Genomic DNA, 14,015 nt, shown 5'->3' with positions numbered 1-14,015 from the left:
ACAAGTAAAAGTAGATTTTAGCTTTCAGGTCCCAGGAAACTGAAATATAAACATAATTGTAGATAATTGAGTAAGACAACTTTTTAAAAATCTCCCAGAGCCCCACCTGTATAGAAATTGGCCCTCTTCACTAACAGTATCATCTTCCAGAAGTACTTCCATATCATATTTTCCATTTCAGAAGTTGCCCTCCTTAAATGCAGTTAGCATTACAATTAAAAACTATGCAAAATAATGTTTATTTCACCTGAAAAAATCTGTATTGCATGACAGGAAGTATATTTTAAATACTCACCATAACTAGTTTCGAGATCATCCTGCAGGATAGCATTATTATTTCCACACAGTCCATGTGTTTTGCCCAGATAGTCTGGTGCCATTTTGATGTACACTGCAGACATCCCATCCCAAACCAGACTAAAGGCATACTGGTGCCTGACTAGGAAGTATCCAGCTAGTTTTTGGATGTGTAAGTTTCCAATAATGTAAGGTAATTGTACTCTGAAATGACACAGAACCAAAAACAACTTCACATGAGAAAATACCAGTATCTCATGACTTCCTCATACGTGTGAAAATCGCCAATATAAATACTGAGTAACTCCACTAAAATAAGAGTAAGTTGCAAATAACAGGAAAAAAAAAATCAAAGGATGTGTATCAATGTTTTTACTTAATACTATATACCACTCCTTTAGACATCACCTCCCTCAGACACTACTCTGTAGATGGAGAGTAATTATTACAGCCGTGGTCTGGATACTTTTTTTTACAGTACCAAAACCTAAGTGATCCAGTTTACATCTATTTTACCAAAGCAGTACTCAGATTAATTCCAGTGTAACCACAGCATTAGAAACATAAGTGCAATTACCCAGATCCTTTATAGGTGATTTCACTGCTCATCTTTATCTGTTCATCTCCAGAAAAGAATAAACTAATGGACCGTTTGCAGGAATAAGGAGAAGAGTAGCATTCAGGATCATTATTCACCTGCCAAATAAAATCACTAGTGTCAAAGTCAAGAGTTTCATCAAATTCTTTGTAATCCACACGTTACACAACTAATACTCCCAATCCCACCCTCAGCATGTGAACAAGTAGTTTTATCCCACTCTTCCCTTCCCCAAAAAATGAGTACAATTAGCACTGTTCTGGGAGTGCTCTTTTCACAGCAGCAGCAGGCTTTGAAAGTACACACATCACTTCTTCCAGCTGTTTATATTTTGTGCTATAGTAACTGGTAGCCCACATCACATTGAAATTATATCTAGATTACATTCTAGAAGCCCATACTATTATCTCAAGTTATTTTTAACCTCTTAAAATTAATGCATCATTAGCATGTTCACCAACAGTTAAAAGGAATGTAGAAGTACAGTCCCCTACCTGTATGGAAAAACTCTGTTCATCTAATTCAGTGTGTCTCACAAGTGCATATGTAGATTTCCCAGAAAAATAATAATACAGTCCATCGAAAGTTTCAAAGTTATATTGACCCCACGTTCTGCATATATGATCTCTTTCAGCACCTGTGTTATACACTAATAAAAGGAGAGTCACTTCAGACATACTGCTGATTTTTTGAGTCAACATGTTGTTGAGATGTAGTAGTGTATGTGGTATGCTGAGAAATATCACCACAGAAAAGAAAGGAAGGGAAAAATAGTAGGGCACAAAGGAAAGTTTAGGCATAGGGCAGTCATTCTTCTAGCTGTGAGAACCCAAGTACAATGCCAGAAACCCAGTTAGTTTTCTCTCTTTACACACCTGTCTGGCATCTTGGTCCAGTTGCATTAAATCGACTGCAGTTGCACAGCTCTCTGTAGACACACTCACCTCCATTAAAGCATGTAAGTGAATCTGAGTAGATAAAACAAGACATGTTAAAAATAATTACAACAATTTTCATTCTTAAGATGCAATTCTGTCACCAAATGTAACTCCATGAATGACAGGAGATGCCAACATTAAGAGTCCAGGAGAATCCCACAAAGCTCTGCGAACAGGAAACATATGCCTAAGGATTCACATCAAGACAGACAACCAGATGAAATAAATCTGTGCACATTTAGAGTAGCCACATCAAAATGGTTGTGAAACCTGTTAGTCTGACATGTGTTTAGTCCCCTAAGCAATGAATAGAGGAAGTAAACAAGTATTACACAAACAGAAAAGCATGGTGCATGTATCCTTATATAAAAGACTGCTAGAAATAATGTTTTATGGGTATACCCTACCAGGACAAGAGCATACTACCCGAGAAATACAAATATTGAGATAGCAGCTGTAAATCTTTCAGCTGCCTGCCCTCCTTCCATCTTACAACTTTTAAGTATACCAGTCACACTTTCCACAAACACAGAGACCACTGCTTACTCTTGTAATTTTATTAGAGACAAACATTTAAGCAAAGAAAAATTTAATGCCCAAGTATAATGAGCCTACTGTACAAAGCAAGTTCCCTGACTCCCTCTTACTAACAGCTTTAAATACACGAAAACAATCCAAAAGCAAGCTGCACGTGGAGAGTATCCTGTGAACATATCCCAGCCAAAAGCAACTAAACCTCTTGCAAAAATCAGAAAGAGCATTTTCAACAAGATTATACAAACACTCTCCAGCTTGCTTTTAAGCTCCTACTTCAGTTTGAACAAGACTTCCAAAAGCCTCTTAAAAAACCTCATCTGATTCACAAGTGTATCTACCACACAAATTGCTTTCAGATGTACACACAAAGTTAACTGTGCAACCAACATTTAATTCACATGCAAACTCTTGTCAGAATTCATGGATTAAATGCTGTTAAGACTTCTGCCTTTTGTGAGGCTACTGCAAACACCATCACCAACTGCTTTACTAAAGTGTGGTCAAGGTAGATGTTTAATGAGGAAAAAGGTCATTTTTAAAGTTCCTTCTGCTTTTTGAGACCCTAAAAACTTCAAAGAAACATGCTCTCTGCTCACAGCTAGCTATAATGTTAAAATGAGAAAGACTTCAAGAAATGTACAATGTAACATAATCTGGAAAAAAAAAAAAAAAAAAAAAGAAAAAAGGAGCTTATGTGTTCATCTACTTCAGGCCACATGACTTTACAAAATACTACCTTCAGTTACAAGTTTACACAACCCTTGCTTACTGAGTTCTGCCAAAATTTGTCAGTGCAGTTTATTGGTGTATATATGGCCATCTCCATTCACAAACCTATTATAAATATTAATTTCTTATATGAAAACTTTTGAAATATCCAAACAATTAATTTTGATGCCTTTGTTTTCAATACACCCCACCAAATACCCCCCAAAAAAGCCATGCTGGAGGCAAACAAAGTAAGAGAGCACTCCTTTGCCTAGCTAGCCCAAATATCTAACTCCTTTCTCTACCTGGCCAGCATAAACTCAATTTAAAAACTAATGCAAGCAAAACTTAAAAAGGTCCCTACTTACTCAGGCTAAGCCATCTCATTTACATACTCACAGTGACCAATCCTGTCACTAATGCAAAAGTCTTATTACTCTTGTCAAGCGAGGCAGACATTGATCCCTTTTCATCTTGAGTGTTGCGAGACCTGTGTAATCAGAGCTCAGGTCTCTGTTCTTTGCTTCTCTCAGATTATGCCCTATTGCTTGTCCAGTTACAATAATGTGCAATTAGACTGCAAGTCATGTTCCTCTCAGCCGCAGAGGAAGTTAGCTCCCTTTTGATGTTTCAGGTTGAATGATTCCCCTTTAAGCATAGCTCAGGTAACCTGCTTCAAGCCACATTCATTTGAATTGTGAACACAGGCAGCTGATATGGGGACCCTTACCGTCACCGGGAAGGATCTCCCTGGCTACCTTTTAGAGACAAAGGGTGCTAGTGAAATATGAATTGGAAGTCAAATGATTCAATAATAAGCATTTTTTTTCTTTATGGAGTTATCTTTTGTCTGTGCATGTATGATTCTGAGAAAACATGATAAACATCACTTTTGCATTTGCTTATGTCCTTTTTTACGTGACTGTAGAGTGCCTTCCCTTACACCATATGGAAAAGCTCTGTGTGCCAACATTAGTTGTCCTTAACCAAGTAATGAGAAGAATACAGTGTTGATTCAGATTACACCTAGTGCTCTTACAACTGTAAATAACGTGGCCTCCTTTAACCATCCGATTCTACTCAATTAACACAGAAATATTTCCTCAGGCATCCAGAATAAACATCCTGTAACAAAGGGCTCACTGATTTGTCATTAAAGGAATATAAACTCCCTAGATAAGCTAACCTGTGTGATCACATCACAAGTTTAGGTCCCTCCTAGAGACATGAGAATCATTGTAACACCTACAAGAAAGAAAATAAACATCAGGAATAAGTGAAGGTTAAAATCAGGAAAGGTTATGGAAGAATATTATGTCCTTTGTTTATCTGAAGGTGACCTCTATTAAAACATCCTTAGCTCCTCTCTTTCCTTTGACATTATGCCAATTGAGTGCATTGGGTTGGAATCTGTAACTGAAAACTGATGAGACTTTTCTCGCAGAAAGTGGTAGGCCTAAGTAACATGATTTGACTCATATAAGTAAAAATGGGATTTCTACCCAGCGATGCCATTAAAACCTGCAGGTCACTCTGAAAATGCCACCACTGTTGTCATGAAGTAACGTCTCAAATTCCTTTTTTATTGAACAGGGTGAAGACTTGGGATCATCTTACAACACGGGTCTGAATTCTTCTCTGCTGCTTTCACTACATAAATACTCTAACCATCTGGTAATTACTGAAACAGCTGCAACCCCACTCAATATGTGGGCAGGGTTACTTTGGTCCCTTGGGCACATGGACTTCCATTTTAGTTCATCTTTCCTCTTAATTCTTCAGTGTCAGGCAGTGAGAGCCTTCAGGCCACAGCTGGCACCCTATAAGCAGTAGCAGAACCTCATGCCCATTATTTATCACAGCCCTTGAAAGTGAGAGTGATCTAGCCTGTCTGCATTTCATTGCAAGTGTTTCTGGAGATCAATGTTCAAGCTTCACAGAAAGGACTACTGCTGTTGACCTCCAAAAAGGGATGCTTTAGTAGCATCATGTAGACCTGACAAGAAGTTGTTCCAAAATCCCTTTTGAAATACAGTACAGGCCCACCCAACTCTGGTCAGCCTTTCAAATGTTCTTCAGCTGGGTTCCAAGCACAAGTTCTGCCAATTTCATATGACAATTGTTCGAAGGCATCTTCATCAAAATAAGCATTTACATAGATGCAATATATTTGGTGGTTTGTATCTATGATACAGTGCCCACTTATTTTATAATGCTTTCTTACGTTCCTACTTCTTTGATGACTATTTAAGATCTCGAACTTATTTCGGTTGCAAATGAACTATGTGTCCAGGTTTGCTCACCTATGATTTGTTCTTCTGATGTTCTAATAAGTTGATCAGGAATGAAATAAGTATAGCTGAAAGTAATTATAATGTGAAGTCCTTCAGCATGAAGTGAGATACAGTCACCGAAGAACAGCTGTCCTCTTCAAGCACAAAGAGGTAACTGCAAAGAAAGCCTGGGTCTGTATCCCATACAAAGGTTAAGGTACTAAATCAAAGAGACATCTTTTAAAGTTTTTTCAGAAGTGAAAGCAATCCAACACATTCAAGAACATGTCTAACTAGTCAAATTACCATGCACATCAACTTTGAAATACTTTTTTTAAAGCAACATGTAAATCCAGATGCTCCAACTGAATTTTGGCCTCACTGTAATACACCATTATCAATACACTACTGATTCTTGAGGATTATGTGACTGATGCAGACCTTCTATTAGTGTTTTTCTGTAAAATATTAAGCACTTCCTAGTGTTGAAATGCTGCATTTTGTTACTGTTACTTAAAACACGGCATGAAAAATCTGTTTAATGCAAATCACCAAAGACAGGTTTCCTTTCAAGTTATTCATTATTAGATTCACTTGGACAGAGAAGCTGAAGTATGAGATACTAATTTAGAGACCTAAAAGTGATAAAGTTTTACTTAAGCTAGGTAGGTTACAAGGTCCAGTCTGTTCGCTCATTTTGTACGATTTTGCCTATTTACCAATGTTGGCCCAAACAGCTTCAGAGCTCCACAGAGTCATTTACAGAAATAGACAAAAGACTTCATAGTTTTCAGGATTCTTTAAAAGATGGCACATTTTAAAAGTTCTATGCAAGTGTAGAAGAGAGGTCTGTCTCAAGGTTATCAAACTACAATCAACAAATTTTATTCTGAAATGGCGAAGTGAAAAAACAAAGCAGTTGAGGATACAAATTTGCAAGAAACATGAACTGGATCTATGGCCATGCATGAAAGAGTAGAAGGTATGCTTAAAACTGAGTATTTAAACTTTGCTGTCAACATTCTTGATACTTTATATTTTGTAACTGTGTATAAGTTTCATTGCACACTTTCTCTAGAAAGCTTTCAGGTGTTGTTTTGACTATGGGAGAGCCAATACAACAAGTATTTCTTGCATTATCTTTTATCCTTCAACTTCATAGTCTTTGAAAGCATCCAGCTGTAAATGCACAAGTTCTCTGTGGCACACAGGCTGCAGCAGGATGCAATACAGCCTTGAAATGAGGACAAAGACCTCATGTAAGAATAAAATTTTCCTTTCTTGAGATTGAGGTGAATGAGTAGGATGTAATTTTAATCCTTCAATTCTAAGAGTCTTCCAGTTAGCTGCAGATTTTTTGCTCTGGTGCGTCTCTTGAAATCAGTCTTTGAGCACACATACTTCAAAGGACAAGCATCTCCTATAGTAGCAGAGACTTGAAACATTACTCATGCCTGTACAGCATTTCAACACAAGAAAATTTGAAGTGTTTAACCTGTTAGGAATTTTCAGCAGTAGTTTGAAACTTACTTCCAGAAATAATTTGTTTTGCCTGTCCCAGGTTCTTAAAATGCTTTAGTTCTGGAGTTTTTGCTGGGGGTGGGGTTGGTGGTTTTTGTTGGTTTGTTTCTTTTAACTTTGTATGAAAAACAGGTTTGCATGGAAGTAAGTTGCAAGTTTTACAGCTATGTAAACTACATGTTAACTGCTGTCAATTATTCTGATAAACATTTCAAACACAAATCCCATATTCCCTGGGTACAAAAAAACTAGCAGAAGATTTTATCTCTTGTACTATTGAACTTTTTTGTTCCATTGACATATAAGACACAACCATCACTTTCTAAACTGCTTTGACTAATACAATGCAAAGGTAAAGAGATCTATTGCACAATAAATAACACACCCACCGTATAAAAAATCCACATAAAACATGTTAGTTTATCTATATGGACAGAGCTACAGGAAGAAAAAAAATATTACTTCAACAAGAATTGACCACAATAGGATGAAATATAGATCTGTCATAAACATCATTTTATAAGTATGACATAGAATAATTTTCATAGAGACATGACTGAACTAGAGAAAGCAGCTGACAACCTACCATGCTGGGTTTATTAACAACAACAACCCACAAAAGAAGCATCTTTACTATTTCAAATATCCCCAGATTGGTGCAAATCACATTCCAAGGTCAGAGCTATAACAGCTTCTATCTCTCTTCAAACAGGAAGGACCAAAATTAAACAATTCTTCTAAGCATTTAGAGCATGTTACCGAAACTCTTGCACAATGCAGATCAGGTTGTTCTTTTGTTTTGTTTTTAATGACGGATTCCATTTCCCACACAGAGTTCAGTGGGATTTAAAAGGGAAACTTCCAAGTCTAGGTATTTCACTGTTTCAAGAGTTTAATAATCCTGATTTTATTTGCCTTCAACTGTGGGCAATCATTAATAATTTTTAAAGCATGTGTCCAACAACATTTTCTTACCAAAGCCAAGTACATCAGAAATGGAAAATCCTTATGAAATATCTTTGTCCCATAGAAATACAAGTTAGAAAGGAAACAGAAAGTTTGTCCTGTCAATCTGCAGAGGGTAATGAAACCTAATTCTTGTCATCATAAATACATCCTCCTTTAAAAGCTTAGACTTGTGATGAGTAGCATTAGATACTTGCTACCCATTTAATTCTCCCTCTGGTATTTGTCCTTTCTTTTCTTAAATATTAAGGCTATTTAAGAATTAATAAATTTGCACATAAATCTTTTGCAAGAGATCTTAAACAGAAGTCTTGTAAAGGGTTTATATGCAAGTTTATTATTACACACTTTAGCAGAAGCACAATGCATCTTAAAAGTCTTCTCTAGCTGCTTGCTCTGGGGCAGAACATGAAATCCACTAGTCCCATTAAAGGAATTTCCACTTGTCAAAAAATAAACCTAGGAAACCAAACAATTATTATGGCCACAAATTTCTCAGCATGATCTATATATTGTCTCTATATCTGCTTTATTTGGTTAAAAAAATCAGAGCTAGGAAAATAAATACTTCTTGGTCAATAAGCTGGCACAACCCTCAAAAGCAGAGGGTTTTATTGGTATAGACAGCTACATTTGTAGAGCAATTTTATCATACACAATACGTAAATGATATTTTTCATACACTGGAGAGGTTCACAGGTTAGTTTTTGTTTGAGTAATATTACATTTCTCTAATCCCTTCCATTATTCCTCCACATTCAGCTACACATTTCTCAAAACAGTATGTATTAAACAAAGAAATTAAAAGCTTTTGGAGATGATGCAACCCTAATCACAATTGATAAGAGTCCACACATCAGCCTTGCATTTTGTGGTATAAAGCCAGGGAATACAAATCCAGACTATTCACTATTAGGTAGGTCCCACATCCAATGCAACCAATCAGGCTGACTGAAAAGAAACTAGGTTTCACTTCACTAACTAAAATTACTCTGAATTACTTTGCCTCTTGTTTCTCCTTTGTACAAGAAAAGCATGACACAGGCTGTACAGACGAGCTAACACAGAGGATCCTTTACCCCTGAGCAAAGAGATTTAAGCCTGTCCACTTCGCTGCTGAAAACAATATTATGCAAAAAAAGCCAAAATGCAAATTCCTCAAGCAAATGCCCACCTCTGCAAGCTGGTGGCCAAGAGTACCTCACCTGGCTAACCTATAGATTACAGACACAAAATGCATCCACAATTACCTCAGCAAAAAAGTAACAAACAAAAAACCTTCAAGCAGAGAACAGATACAGGACATATAATCCAGTGGCATCTAGGCGGCAATCCACATCTTTAGGTATATCACTGCAAGAGCCATTTCCCTGCTGAAAGCTCTTTGTTCAAAGAACTGCAGTTACAGTCTTTCAAATGATCAAACCAGAACCCAGTGTAAACTTAAAGCTAGGTCAAATCCCATGATAAATTGTCATATTCCTGTAGTCCTTTGAGACCAGTCAAGGTACAGTCCCCTTACCCTGAAGGCCTGTATGAGCTTTTTTTTTTCCTTCATAAAAATAAATAAATGATGCAGAATATAAAGGACAACTGAAGTTATTTCATGCAGAAACATAAGTAACTTACTAGATAGTCCACATTTCATACTGTGAAGTCTCCTGTTCTGAGATAAGGGTATCGTAGCAGATGAAGCATTATAAAATGCCATTCCAGGTTCCTTTCAGAAAGAACAAAGAAATCAGCAGCTATAACCAACACTTTAAAAATCTCTTCATAGTCTTATCAGTGACTTTACCATTTTTAGAAAGCTCACTCTTTCATATTGGCTTACTAAAAAGTTACCAAAAACCACCAAGTACAGTCACTCAAGACTCCAGTGAAGGAACATCAAAGTACTTGATATCTGAAGACAGCAGGCAGATTTTAAGCCAGTTAAGCCAAAAATGCCTAAAATGTCCAAACACTGTCCTCTGTGCCCTTTTCCATACTGCTTTTATTCTCAGTTACAGACTCTGTACCATCATGTGCATCTAACATAATTCTCAGTATAAACACTGTGCTATTTTGAAAATCCTTATCACTCAGTTACTTAAAATAATTCTAAAGTATATGCATGCATAAATCACTAAAAACCATCATAATAATTAACTAAATGTCTTGTAATGTCTTCAATTCACATGATTTTCCAAGAACTTGATCAAAAAATCCAGCAAAATCAACATGGTTTTGGTGGTTAATTGTTTATTTGTTAAAAAAAAACCAACATATCATAAACACCCAGGCTAGTTTTCAAAATGTTTCCTACCATTTTCTCCCTAACTTGTCGTGTTGTTCTAACATCCAAAAATACAGGATGACAAACCAAAGCTTTCATTTTCTTGTATTTCCTTTCTCATAAGCACTTGTGCCTTCAACAGTCAGCACCAAGGTATCTTGTTTTCTTGGGGTTTTTTTCTTGTTTTAATTTATGATTAATTAATATGTCTAATTAAATATTTTTTATTTAAAATATGTATAAAAATAATAAGAGTTTTCTTTTATTAATTCTAATTATTGTGGTGAATGAACCTTCCTTTTTCTCCAATAAATTGCCCTTTAGAAACCCAGTGTTTTGGGTCTATTTGATTTTGTAATAATTTCTATAAATTGATATGTGATGATACTTTGACTCCCTCCCCTCATTCTTGCCATATTCATCTATAAATACAACTTCCACTTCATTCTTCCATCCAGCAGTGGTGCCAGTCACAATCCCTCCACCTCTCCTTCCAATACAAAATTATTTACACAGTTGCACATGTATAATTTCTGAACCAGAAATATACCAAGTCTCACCAGGGTAGCATAACAAGAACTCACATGAATACTTAGGAGGGGGTCACAAAACAACAGAACAACAGAAGAAAAAGAAAAAACAACAACAGGTTGGTTGTTAACAGCTTGAAAGTCAGTCAAGATCACTAATCATTCAACAGAATCTAGGAAAATTGAACAGACAACATTTCACACTTTTACCCAAGTATGATGCATAGTCCAGTTATGTTTTGTGAACATGAGTTCCTTCCCATCTTCTTCAAAGTGCAAAATTTTACCATTTAATAAATTTATTACTTTGTCTACCCCATTTACAGAGAAGTGGGACTAGGTATAAACCCAATTATTTACACAAAGAGGCACTGTAGATCAGATTTTGGAAATTGCTCTTTAAGATGCAGCTTTGAATGCTTAGGTTCAAGTAAACTTGTGAACAAAGACAACCCATCTGAAAGCGAGCATTTTAATAATGGAAAGAAATAGGACAGCAGCTGAGCATGTATAATTTGTTTAATATTCCTCACATTTTTTCTTTGAGAGGAAACAATATCCAAGGCGATCTATGTGTTACTCAGAAAGCAATTTCCATACAAGCTTTTGTAGAAAATATGCTTTAAGGAAATAATACTAACTTCTGGTTTTAATGTGAACAACCAGTCTTGTAAAATGCACTATCATGCTTAAGGGAAAGCAGTATCAGCACTGATCTATAAAGGTGCCTTTAACAGTTCTTCAAAACTGAAATACTTACATTTCCTTAAAACAACAAAAAAAAAAAAGCCAGCAATATATCAAATCACAAAATCTTATTCAGCCTATATCATCTACTTGAGAAAAAAAGAGGAGCAGACCTGCTTTGCCAAGTTACAAAAACCCATTGATATTTTGTCATGATGTGGTTTTATTGCCATGCTCATGACACGTAGAAGTATACCTCCTAATTAGTATGTCTTTGTTAGAACTATGTAGCTCACTTTCTCTATAACCCCCTACCTTTTTTCTATAACTGCCTATATCTAGCGTAACATTTTTCTCAGTTTAATATGAACTTTTTGAATCTCAGAAGCGAATGACTTATAATGGAAAAAAGTTTTTCCTCCTAAAAGCAGTATCTACTTACATTTAGCTAGTTCACCTAATACAGTAACATGTATGTTACAGCCATTTCACGTAATTTCTTCACTTCACCTCATGAAGAGCAGCAGCCATATCCTCTAAAATGTTCATTTCAGTGACACAATTACAGAAAGCAGTTTTCTTTAAGGAAAATTCAGTGACAAATACAGTACCTGCTAATAAACAGCATTAGCTACAACATATGACGTCTACAGTGATACAAGTAACTGAGCAAAATATTTCCAAAATTTTATAAACACCACCAGCTATGTCTACACAATTGTATCTAAGGACTTGGTTATTGCCTTTAATTTTCATACCCTAGAATTTTACCGTTCAAATTTCTCAGTCCTGTGCACAATTCTGCAAAGTATTTTTAAAATAGCAGGTGTCTTCTGTGTTCTAAATACCTATTTAGACATTTGACTGAAAACTAATCTCAGAAGATATGTCATTAACTAAGTCTTCATGGACATAAAATTCTGCAGGGGGATTAAGCATCATCGCTTATGTTGCTTTACCGCTTCCTCTTGAAGAAGCTTATTAAAAGCAAGAAGATGTAAAAATGCATTGTTGTTAGTTTTAGACAGTTCAAATGGCTAGAACAACTACTTTTCAGGTTCTTACCAGTTGAAAGCTAATAGTGAATTCATTTTTTTTTTCTTTCTCTGAAGAATATTTCTTACTGAAGATTTCTGCTCAGTAGGCTAGCACAAAAGGAAACAAAGCCTACTACTGTATCATAAATTCTTGGGGGGGAACCGCAATTTGCTCTTATCGGTGGGTGGCTGTAACCTGTTCGCAACTATGTGGCACATTTTTCTCTGCTCTGAGCTTTTCCCAGAAAGAGCAGAAAAAAAGCAGAAAGGCAGGCAACCCCTCTGCAGAGCCACAAACCAGGGCCACAAAGCAAACTTTCCTTTTCCCACCCTCAAACAAGGGAGCAAGAACCACAAACCCTAATTACATTTTAGCAACACGCCATGAGCGATATAGTCGAGTTGCCAAGATAAACCGCATCCAAAACCCAGGACAGAGTTGTAGCGATCCGATACTACCAGCTCATTTACTTTTACCAAGTGAATGGGCTGCCACAAAGCTATTCCTGCTGGGTGAGCCAGGCCAGACCTCAGCTTACCTGGGAGCAAGGATGCATCATACAACGTGTAACTATTTCTGGACAGCCGAATCTCTACATACAGCCTTCCCTCACTGCTTAAACACTTTAAACCCCAAGTTTCCTTTTGTACCTGTCTGACACTCCTCATGCCCAAGGTAAAACGCACATTGAACGCTGTTCGAAGGGTAAGTGCTGAAGGATCATCAAGAGTAGAACAGCCATCAGAAATACTGACGGTATCACGGTAATATACAGATTTATTCAGGTAAGGTGACAGAAACACGTTATGCTGATGACAACCATAACACCCGTCCCTCAGACCGGCGCCGCCAGCCGCCACTCAGAGGATCCCGCCACCAGCGTCGCAGCGCGGGAAACCCAGGCACCATCTTGGGCCGCGAGCGACGGCACCGCGCCGCCGCCTCAGCCCCGGTCGCGCTGCGGTGCCAGGAAGAGGCGGGAAGGGGCCGCTGAGGAAAAAGCCGCGCGTCCCGGCCGCCCCGGCCCGCCCGGCACTACAGCGCCCGGCCCGCGTCCCCTACCAGCGTCGCCGCGGCGAGGCCGTCCCCTCTCTGCTGTCCCGCGGCGCTGCTTGGGCTGAGGGCAGAAGAACAAGGTAGGGTTGGCTCGGCCCGGGCGGCCCACCCCGGCCCACCTCAGGGCTGCCGCCCGCCTGGTCGCGCACAGCGGCGGCGAGGAAAGAGCCCCACTATCCCCCGGCTGGCTCTTACCTGGGGAGCGGCACGTCCACGCCGGCGGGGAGCTGCGCCCAGGCGCCCCACGGAGACAGGGCTGGAAAGCAAAGGCGGCAGGTTAGTGATGGTCGGCACTGGCCTACCCTCCCTCCCGTCCCCGTGCCCTGCGCGGCGAGGAGGCTCACCCGACGGCAGCCAGGCGCACAGCAGCGCCCCGAGGAGGAGCCGGGCCTCCATACGGGCTCGCAGGCGGCAGTGGCTTCCCGCGGAGCTCCAGCCCTCAACACCAGCCGCTACCTGCGCCCTGAACTCATCCCACCCTCCCGGGCGGGGCGGCAGAGGGGTTTATCAGCCGCCCGCCCGCCCTCCGACCCGGCCCTTCCCCGAGCCCCCGCCTCGGACGCCGCCCCTCGCTCTGCAGTGGGGCTC

General features: G+C 38.8%; 1 protein-coding gene and 1 long non-coding RNA gene across 5 annotated transcripts in view; both read right to left on the bottom strand.

Annotated features, from left to right (window-relative positions):
• OTOG (otogelin) overlaps positions 1–7,263 on the bottom strand; it is a 98,021-nt gene extending 90,758 nt beyond the window's left edge. For 2 of the 3 annotated variants that reach the window (XR_013930883.1, XM_080405465.1), the window contains exons 1-3: positions 1,390–1,760; positions 875–993; positions 296–501 (exon numbers count right to left, since the gene is read on the bottom strand). Coding sequence is in view for 2 of the 3 variants with exons in the window: in XM_080405465.1 (XP_080261591.1) it covers positions 296–501; positions 875–993; positions 1,390–1,695 (631 nt within the window). In the remaining variant the exon portion in view is untranslated. The other variant, XM_080405466.1, reaches the window with a different exon arrangement.
• A 34-nt stretch (positions 7,264–7,297) lies between these two features.
• Positions 7,298–13,876, bottom strand: LOC308070890. Of its 2 annotated transcripts, XR_013930914.1 has the most exons (4): positions 13,772–13,876; positions 13,623–13,683; positions 13,434–13,488; positions 7,298–9,558 (listed from the first exon to the last, which is right to left on the bottom strand). It is a non-coding gene; the product is annotated as an uncharacterized lncRNA (long non-coding RNA). The 2 variants fall into 2 exon arrangements; XR_013930913.1 differs by having other exon boundaries at positions 7,298–13,488.
• Positions 13,877–14,015: the final 139 nt, after the last annotated feature.

This window comes from Falco punctatus (assembly GCF_963210335.1).
Source record: "Falco punctatus genome assembly, chromosome: 10".
Lineage (NCBI taxonomy): Eukaryota > Metazoa > Chordata > Aves > Falconiformes > Falconidae > Falco > Falco punctatus.
This window is presented reverse-complemented; position numbering and strand designations above follow the sequence as displayed.